The sequence below is a fragment of the Halyomorpha halys genome, unplaced genomic scaffold (assembly GCF_000696795.3).
Source record: "Halyomorpha halys isolate HHAL.00 unplaced genomic scaffold, Hhal_1.1 Scaffold1351.1, whole genome shotgun sequence".
Classification (NCBI taxonomy): Eukaryota; Metazoa; Arthropoda; class Insecta; order Hemiptera; family Pentatomidae; genus Halyomorpha; species Halyomorpha halys.
This window is the reverse complement of record NW_027116421.1, coordinates 62,278-72,448: the sequence shown is the minus strand read 5'-3', so window position 1 is coordinate 72,448 and position 10,171 is coordinate 62,278. Positions and strand designations below refer to the sequence as shown.

The window sequence follows — 10,171 nt, the reverse complement described above, 5'->3', positions numbered from 1 at the left end:
ATGTTTCCATATCTATAATTAATTTGAAATATAAAAGTAGCACTGGGTATAGAAAAAAATGATGTAATTCTATACTAAAGAATGATTTATTAATTATAAGTCAACTTAATTGAATTTAGATTTTGGTGATAATCATAATTAACAATCAATTAAACAATTCATTAAATAATATCTGTGGTTGACGCACTAACTCTGCACTGTAGCCCAACTGAGCTAATTCCCATGAATCAGGCATTTTTGTTATATGTGCCTCCTAGAATCTTCATGGAATGATTTGATTTAATTTTCTTTTAATTATTTGTAGTTTAGAACCATCCTGATAATGATTTTTATTCTTTTATTAAAATTAATTTTGATTTTTTTTTAAATTAACATTTTAATAAATATTTATTGGTATTTTCAATTAAATTGATTTTATTTCCTTTGCTTCCTCTTAATCTTTATAGCTATTTAAGATCATTTGGTATATTTAAATAATAACACTGCTTAAATCAAATGTATTTTAACTAATACAATTTATGTATATCTTATTTTCATCTAAACTTTATCGATTTCATTTTAGATGTAAGCATGAAAAATATAAGGAGACAAAATGTTATAACGCTAATTTTTCTGTTTAATGTCATTATTAATAATTAATATTTTAAACCAAGAAAAATAATTTTAGATAGTAAAAATATCTTTCCTCAAGAATCTAAAATAAAATTTTCAGTTTATGACAAAGTTGTAATAAATATATTTTAAATATTAAAAATTTTTTAAAACAATTAAGGTGTGCTAAAAAAAAACGTTTTTTTTGTATTCAATGTTAATACAAATATTGTTTTATTATATTTTTAATATTATTTCATTTATTGCAGGTTTGGATATAAAAAGATTTGTTTGTACTTCATGTTCAAGATCTTATAAAAACAAGCGAGATCTGCAAAGACATTTAAAACAATGTGGGAAACTGCCCTTACTCAAATGTCAACACTGTCAAAGGAGTTTTTATCGAAAAGATCATTTGACAAATCACATCGCTGTTAAACATTCCAATCTTTCATTTCCATTCTGACTATTGAGAAGGAAATATTTATAAAATTACTGTAATTAAGTTTAGAATTTTTTATGTAAGATCATAATGTTTATAAATTATATTTTACTATTGTTTAATGAATCCTTATTCTAGTTAACGCAATTTTTCCTATTATTAGATGGAAACTAATAAAAACCTGTTTGAAATATAGAAGTATCTCCCTCCCCTAAGATAAATTTAAAAGTTCATTTTTAATAATTTTGAAGTAAGAATTAAATTATAAAATATTTGAGCTTTGATTGTTTGATTTTTTCATCTGAATTTTAAAAAAGTATATCAAATTTAAATTCAGGCCTACCACAAATCTGCTTACTATTATTAATATCTATACCTATTGAGAATTAAAATTTTGCCAATTAATTAAATCAATTTATTATTATGAAATGAACAATAAAACTAAACTGAGAAGGTAATCAGTTATTTTTTCTAAAATTTGTATAATGTACTCTTTGTAATATATATCATTTGTTTTTGAAAAAAATTTAATTTAGAGGGAAAGGTACTTTTTTTTTATTTATAGTTATTTTTTGTGGAACGCAATTATTTTAATAAATAAAAATTTAAACACATAATTTTTTCATTCATACCGTGTTGATTTGATTGAACTTTTAATATTAAAACTAATAAAAACAAAAAAAAATATTGATTTATAAATTATTTCCTTTGTTCCAGGATTCAATATAAAAAGATTTTCTTGCACTTCTTGCTCCCGATCTTACAAATATAAAGGTGACCTACAAAGGCATTTAAAACAATGTGGGAAACTACCCTTACTCAAGTGCCGACACTGTGAAAGGAGTTTTTATCGAAAGGATCATTTGGCAAGTCACATCGCCATTAAACATTCCAATATTTCATTTCCATTTTGACTGTTTTGAAGGAAGTATTTAGGAAGGCGAACTATTATAACTAAGTTCACATTTTTTTTTTTTGTTAGACTATTTATTATGCTTATTATTATTTTACTATTGTTTAATGAGCTCTTACTAAGTTCTTTCTCTTTTGTTTGAATATTAAGTGCAAACTACTAAAACATTTTTGAAAAAAAATAGATAAAAAATTCTATTTATTTATAATAATTTTGAAGTAATTAAAGTAAGTGAATTAAATAATGTAATATGTATTAAAACTTTGATTGTTTATTTTTTAAAATATAAATCTTACAGAATTATATTACATAAAATTTAAATTTATGTACGCCACAACTCAGCTTACTATTTTCAATATCACCTGTTGAGAATTAAAATGTTGTCAATTAACTAAACAAGTTTGTTATTTATTATTGTGTATATTGAGTGTAACAATAAAAATAAACTCAGTTACTCCGTAATCAATTGTTATTCTAATAGAGATTTTTGCAACATATTTTTGTTTATACTATGATTTTTTGTTTTGATTCAAGTTTTATATATTGATAAGACAGTAAAAACAATAAAAGAAAATTATTAATTTATTTCTTATTAAATGATTTCCTTTGTTCCAGGATTTGGTTTAAAAACATTTTCTTGCACTTCTTGTTCACGATCTTACAAAACTAAAGGTCATCTACGAAGACATTTAAAACAATGTGGTAAATTGCCTCGATTCAAATGCCCATATTGTGAAAAATGTTGTTATCGGAAAGATCATTTGACGAGTCACATTACCTTCAGACATACTTATAAATCATTTACGATTTAGCTATTGTTTAGCTAGAGAACTTTTGTGTATATATTGCAGTATAAATGTTCAAAAATATTTATCCAGTCTTTTTTATTCCCTATTTGAAAAAGTTGTAAGTTGTAAATGTTTTCTGTTATCGATGATTGAGTTTTTGAAACCAAAAGAAACCACTTTAGAATATAAATTTGTTTTTATTTTTTATGTAAAGAATTAAAGGATTAATTCTTATATTACAGAGAAATTTTGGTCATCTCAGCTCAACAGCCTAATATGAAATTGATTCAAACTCTAGCATGATTCCTAAACCAGTTCATGATGAATAATTCTTTAATATCATAAATTATTTATTAAAAAAAAAAATGTATAGTTCTGATTTTCCATTTTCTTTTTCAGAAATTTCAGGTGAAAGACATTTTTGTTCTGGTTGCTATCGCTCATACAAACATCGACACCACCTCCTCAGACATATGAACAAGGAATGTGGAAAATTACCTCTTCTTAAATGCCAACATTGTGAAAAAGCCTTTTTTAGGAAAGATCATTTAATTTGTCATGTGTTCAATAAGCATACAGATTATAAATACGTCACAGAAAATCAAACATAAAGCCATTTTTGGTTTAATTTAATTCTTTAAATTAGTCTCTATTTTTCTGACACATCATTATATGTTGAATAATTCATTAATTCCATGAATTAATTTTTAAAAAAAAATTAACCTTTGATTTTTCATTTTATTTTTCAAAAATTTCAAGTGAAAGGCATTTTAGTAATAACTGTCATCATTTATACAAACTTAGATATCTTCTCCTCAGACACAAGAGGTATAAATGTTGGAAATTGCCTCTTAATAAATGCCAATAATGTGAAAAAAGGCTTTTTTTGTAAGGACCGTCTAACTTGTCACATGATCAATAAGCATAAAAATTACAAGTTTTCTCAAACCAGTCATAAAATATATGTGGCTTTATTTTTTAATTTATGGATGAATGTTCCTTTTAAGAATTTTATTTATATTAGTACATAAATTATTCTTTATTCTCATTTTGAGATAATATATATTTTATGATTTCAATATAACAAAGTCGAGGATAAGGTCAAACTAATTTTTTTTTATTATATAAATTCATAGTTAAAAAGTTTTAATATGAAAATATTCATTAGAAATAAATCATTATAAGATATATTGATTCCAGATTTCTGAGGGCAGATTGTAGTTTAGTCTTAATTGATATATTATGTAATAGAATGAAAATTGTTTAATTTTGTTTTTATTGTATCGTCTTAAGAGTGAAAAGTGTTAAAAAAATATTTAATTTTATTTTGATTGTGCCGTTCAAACGTTTCTATTTGATTAAAATTGAGACAACTAAGAAAATATTTACACCAATTTTAATAACAGCGATATTAGTTTTTTTGCTTTATACTATCTAAAATTCTCAATATTATTATCTGTAAGTATTTTGTCGAAATTTTAATTTTTGATTTTATTCAAAGTTTGTGCTGTATCTTGCCATTCTAAACTTTCTCGTGACAAAATATTATTGAGCTTTGTATTGAAGGTTACCATGGTTTGGCTGTACTTCTTCTGTTAACGTCCAAAATTGGGAATCAATATTGGTAAGTGGTGCATGTTTATAACAGAGTTAATTCTAATTTTGGGTATACTTATATTAAGATATTGATTTCAGTTTTTAGCATGTACAGTTGATGACACAATTTTTAAATTTTGTTCCAGGAAAAAGGTTTATATGTCAGAAGTGCCAGAAATCTTATTCCAATCGACCAAACCTCAACAGGCATATAAGATATGAATGTGGAAAATCTCCTACTTTTATATGTCCTCATTGTCAACGGGGATTTTTTTACAAGCAAGCAATGTCACTCCATATATTTAACAAACATCAAAATTTTTAACTTAGAAATTGTATTTAAGTAATTTTTGTTTTTTAATGATTTGTAAAATTAAAAACACATATGAAACATAACAATATAATTAAACAAATTTTGGCTAACTTTGTCACAAGAAAATTAATTTTATCTTTTTAAGTTATATTTTTCAATTAACAGGTGATTATTTTATAATAATATAAGGAGAAGTCGGTCACAAAAGATCCCTACAGTGAGGAAGGATTTTCCGATCCCTCAATATAATAATGACAATAATAATAATAATAATAATACAAAAGAGTCAAGGAGTGTTGAGTATGTTAAAATCTACTTTTTGGGGGATTTAATGAATCTCAACCTTCCCATCCAGCCTAGAAGAGGTAGTATTACATGTTAAAGAACATGCCTTTTTAGCCCTAGTTGGATTATGGAAGGAGAGTTAAGCCAAATAAATAAATGCTACTATGAAATCTAGTTACTTGTAGAAATAGTATAATCAATTCTATAGTATCTAATGTTTTTTTTAACTAAATTTCTTTTAACTACTTATAATTAATTTGCTCATGCTGCATTGACTAGAAAACCCTTGATTCCCATGAACAAACAAATATCTTAGAAAGATAAACCTATCTGCTCATGTTTTCAATAATCATTTTGAAAATTAAAATTTGCAAATGCATTATAAATGTTACATAGCTAAGCTGACATTTTGGAAAAGTATAAAGAAATAATGAATGATACCAACCCAACCTCTCAAATATAAAAGAAATTATTCGTTTTCAAATTATAAATAATTTATTAGCATTTTTTTGTATTAAAAATAACATTTAAATAGGATAATGATGTAATATGTAGCAAAATTAATGGTAGGTATCATTATTGTTGTTATAATATATCATAAATAAAATTCTTTGAAACTTATTCTTGAACGCTTCTCTTGTAACCTTTTGCTTGTAATCAAACAAATCTAATGTTTGTACTTTTAGTTTTTTTTTTTTTTAGTAGGATGACATGAAGGAAGAAGAATACTTTAAAAAAATTGTTTAACTCTTTGCCTTTCATCAGTCTACTTTTTATTTGATAGTAATACATTATGGTTGTGTTGTATGATGGCAATTACTTTTTTATGTTATAAATACCCAAGAAAAAGTTAATCAGATGTTTAGTCATTTTTAATAACTATCTCCTTAAGAATAAAAAAAAATCATCCTTTTATTTAAATTTTTCGGTAATATGTTATTATTCATTCTACTTTATCACTTAAGTCCAACAATTATTTACTAAACAAATAAATGTTGATTAAAGTGATCAATGCCTGCTAATTATTATATTTGTAATTGTCATATGAAGGGAGGTATATACAGAGATGAGCAGAATTAGACTAGACATGAAACTAATTGCTAAAATTTTCATGGATACAACTTTTATTCATGAATGAACCATTATAAATAAATATAGTTTCCTTGACAATTTTAGTTATTAGTTTCATCTACAGCTAATTTTTGCCCATCTGGGTATATAGGAGGGGAGAGAGAGAGAGAGAGAGAGAGAGAGAGAGAGAGAGAGAGAGAGAGAGAGAGGATGAAACTAAATACCGTACTATTAAAGTTTACTGAACTGGGGCTGAATAGTAGATAGAACATCTAACGAAAACAAAAATTTTTGAATTTGACATATTCTAAATATAGTACTGCAGACAGGGGTCCCAAAGTAACACCATTCTATGGTAAAATCTACAGAATATATCAATTATAAAATAATAAAAATAAGCAATTTACATATCTTTTTATGCATTGGTTCTAGGAATCAAAACAGTATTCCTCCATAGTTTATGCCCAGAGCTTCTAATTATTGATTTAGCTTCCAAATACACCACAGTAGTTATATTTTAAATTAATGGACTAATGTTGTTTCTTTATGAGATGATATAAATTTGAAACTAATATTCCCACTATTATAATTTTTTTTTTAAATTTATTTATTTTCAATTAAACTAATCTTTTATTTTTTTTTTCTTCAGAGAGAAAAAGATTTGCTTGCTCTACTTGTCTGAGAACTTATTCAAATAAACAAAATCTAAATAGACACATAAATTACGAGTGTGGAAAACCGCCCTCATTCATCTGCCAATTCTGTGACAAGAGATTCTTTCGAAAGGAACAGATGACATTCCATGCCATCAGTAAACATGGATTATTCAAATGAATTCTTCAATTTAATTAACACCATTCACACTCTAAAATTTTATTTCACAATTTGAAATATTTTTTTAGTTTATCTAATTGAAGTTATAATAAATTGATTTAATAAAAAAGTTTATTTTATTATATTAATAAATCAATAAATTAAATGCATTACATAATGGATTATTATTCCACTTTACTCAGACATCATTTTTATAATTATCAAATATTCTACAATAACATTATTGATATACAGTATAACCTGGTTAAGTGGGCCCTAGATATGAGAAACCTGTATTACTCATAATTACAAAGAGATCTCAACACTTTTCCATTGAAATAAATCTGTTACAGAGAATTTTTAAACCTTTGTAATTGAGATTTGATTTCTTAGATTTTTGTTTATGTTTACATCTATGATTGGGACTTATTGGCTCAATAGCCTGTACAAGTAAGACAATTTATCAGGTTTGAACAAGTTGAGACATTTGTTTACAAGCCTTTGAATTTCTCCCACACATCCTTTGTTTTTTTTCTTTGTTTATGAATAAAAGTGCAAAAAATGTCAAAATGCCTTTGAATTCGAAAAAAACCCTTAGATATTGATAATCCTGGCATATTTGATCAAATTTATACTATGGAGAAACACCTTAAAGCTAATAGAACACAAATAAAACCAATATAACTGATTTTTTTTAATCCATAAGTTTTGAATTGTTTTAAAAAATAAAATTATATACATAAAAAAAATAACAAATGTATTTTTTATTAATATTTTCACCTCTATAAATGAAAAACAGTACATTTCGACCTCTCTTAACGGACCTCTCTACAAATAAGACAACTGTCATTTTAAACCTGTCTATTGGAATACACTGTATCATTATAGTGATAAAGTGAAATGGACATTGTAAACTAAATAATTATAATAAGTGAAATTGTGATAATAGTTATGGACTAATGATAAAATTTGACAAAGGCATAATAACCTGCAGTAGTGTGACAATCAATGTTGGCTGAGATAGTATGAATAAATTGATAGAGCCACCAGAATGGCCAGAAAGACCATTTGGAGTTTAAAGATAATAAAAAAGTGTGAGACTATATGGATTTTTTCATGACTAATAAACAAACCTGTCTTAAACAAGATATTTCATTATATAAAAAAAAGCCTCTTTAAGTGATAAAGAATCCTCAGTAACTGTATTGATTAATTCCTGCAATCATACTTCCCATGTTTTGCTATTCTGTTAATACAGTTTGAGTGTTTTGTTATTTCTAAGTTATCTAGTTTATATTATAAAAATGTAGGTAACTTTTCGGATGGGATTTCTGATTTATTAACTAAATTAAGTGTGTTTCAACAATTGTGAAAATTGGGATTTTAACATAATCTCATCAATGACGAAAATGCCTGCTAAAAAATCTATTTACGTTTGGAACAAGTTGTACTTGGTCACTACAATCTATAAAAATATTGATAAATATAATGACAAAAATTTTATTTGCATTGTATTGTTTTAAAGAGATCATAAATGCTGATTTCTGCTCGCTTAAAAGATAAAGAATCTTCTGACTTTATTCCTCGTTGGATTTAGTATATCAATAATGAAACAATCCTTATAGATCCTTTATGTAACAAATTGTTGATATTATTTATTTATTTTTCTGTTACAGACTATTTTATACTGATAGCAAACATATCTTTTTGATAATAATCAAAACTGTTTTGTGAATTATTATTTATATTTGATTTGTTTTTCCCCTTTAGAGAAGAGATTTATTTGCTCTACATGTCAGCGAAGTTACGGCCGAAAGCAGTATCTACAAAGGCATGTAAAATATGAATGTGGTAAGTCGCCAGCATTCCTCTGCCAATATTGCAATAAGAGATTTGTTCGAAAGGAATATGTGGCATTCCATGTTTACAGTATACACGGTATTATCGATAAATGAATTACTTTATTGTATTATTCTCATGAGGTATCCTTTGAAAATTTATTAACATATTTTATGAATTTAAAAGCTTGAAAATACTCTGTAATGTTGTTATAAATTGTTGTATTTTGTACATAAAAAATTTCTTTCGTCAATTTATCAATGTATCAAGAATTTCACAATAGACTGTTACAATTATTAGCATAGACATCTTACTTATAGATTTATAATCATGACTAAGTTAAGGAGAGACACAATGGATTAACTTTTAAAATTAAAACTTTATGGAAATAAAGGCGTTTTTCTTTTACCTTTTAGAACTATTATACTGGTTTTTAAAAATTATTCATGGTTCCAATATTGAACAAATATATGTATTAGTTAATTCAAATTAAATTTTTGGTAGTCATTTCTAATTTTTCTTTTCTTTTTGTTCTTCAGAGAGAAGAAGGTATACTTGCTCCACTTGCCAGCGATCTTATGCTAATAGACAAAATCTTAACAGGCATGTAAAATACGAATGTGGAAAACCTCCCGCATTCAAATGCCAGCACTGTCATAAAAGCTTTACTCAAAACTGTATGCTTAAAGTACACATTATTAATAAGCACTCAAATTATTTTGGCAACTTATAGGTTTAATTTCTTCAGCTATACTGGACATAATAAACGTTTAATATTTACTTTCTTTTATGTAAGTGTTTTAAAAATTATTTTATGTATATAATATTTAATGACAAGTATATGTACAAGGTACTATGTGAACTATTATATTCCTTGGATCTTTTTATCAATGATAATTACAATGTAATAGTAAAATTCAAGATTTTTCCTCATCTTTTGGACCTTTCTTAATATTAAATATTCGATTGTGAAAATTGGTGAAGCAGTTATTTTACAGGATACCAATTTTACTTCTTTAATAATGAAAACTGCTTCGTGTTCGAGACATGTGCTCAGGAATTGGTTAATGCTTTGAGCAAGCTGCCTTTCATCGCTATGGTCAAAGCTAAATAAATAATATTTGCATGACTTCCGTTCATTCAAGGAGTTAAAAAAGCCTCTAAAGTGATTTCTTGCTGGATATTTAGTTTTATTAATTATGCAACAATTTCTAAAGATCCTTAGTAACAAATGACAACCCTCTGTGGAGGTTATGTTTCTGTGGTTGTGGTTATACAGATTTAGATAACAGGCAGATATTGCACCTATTTATGGTAAACAAAGCATAGCAAGCATTATTAACTAGAAACCTATGCTGCTGGCTGAGTAGCTATTTCTAATATGCTGTAGGTCTAGTTCTGATATTCTGGGATATTTCAACCTCTATTTTTATATATTGACCATATTGCAGTTTTATATAAAAATATCCTTTTACAATAATCAAAATTTATCTTTTGGATTATTTATGTCTAATTTATTT

General features: G+C 25.7%; 2 protein-coding genes across 14 annotated transcripts in view; one reads left to right on the top strand and one right to left on the bottom strand.

Moving 5' to 3' along the window:
* LOC106689400 (oocyte zinc finger protein XlCOF15) overlaps positions 1 to 4,597 on the top strand; it is a 9,496-nt gene extending 4,899 nt beyond the window's left edge. For 3 of the 5 annotated variants that reach the window (XM_067053209.1, XM_014434352.3, XM_024358553.2), the window contains 2 exons: positions 861 to 1,112; positions 1,751 to 2,544. In XM_067053209.1, the coding sequence (XP_066909310.1) occupies positions 861 to 1,057 (197 nt within the window). In that variant the 3' untranslated portion in view covers positions 1,058 to 1,112; positions 1,751 to 2,544. The other 2 variants (XM_067053210.1, XM_024358552.2) reach the window with 2 other exon arrangements.
* The window catches only part of Nhe2 (Na[+]/H[+] hydrogen exchanger 2), a gene marked incomplete at its 5' end in the record, with an annotated part of 76,553 nt that overhangs the window by 31,455 nt on the left and 34,927 nt on the right, over positions 1 to 10,171 (bottom strand).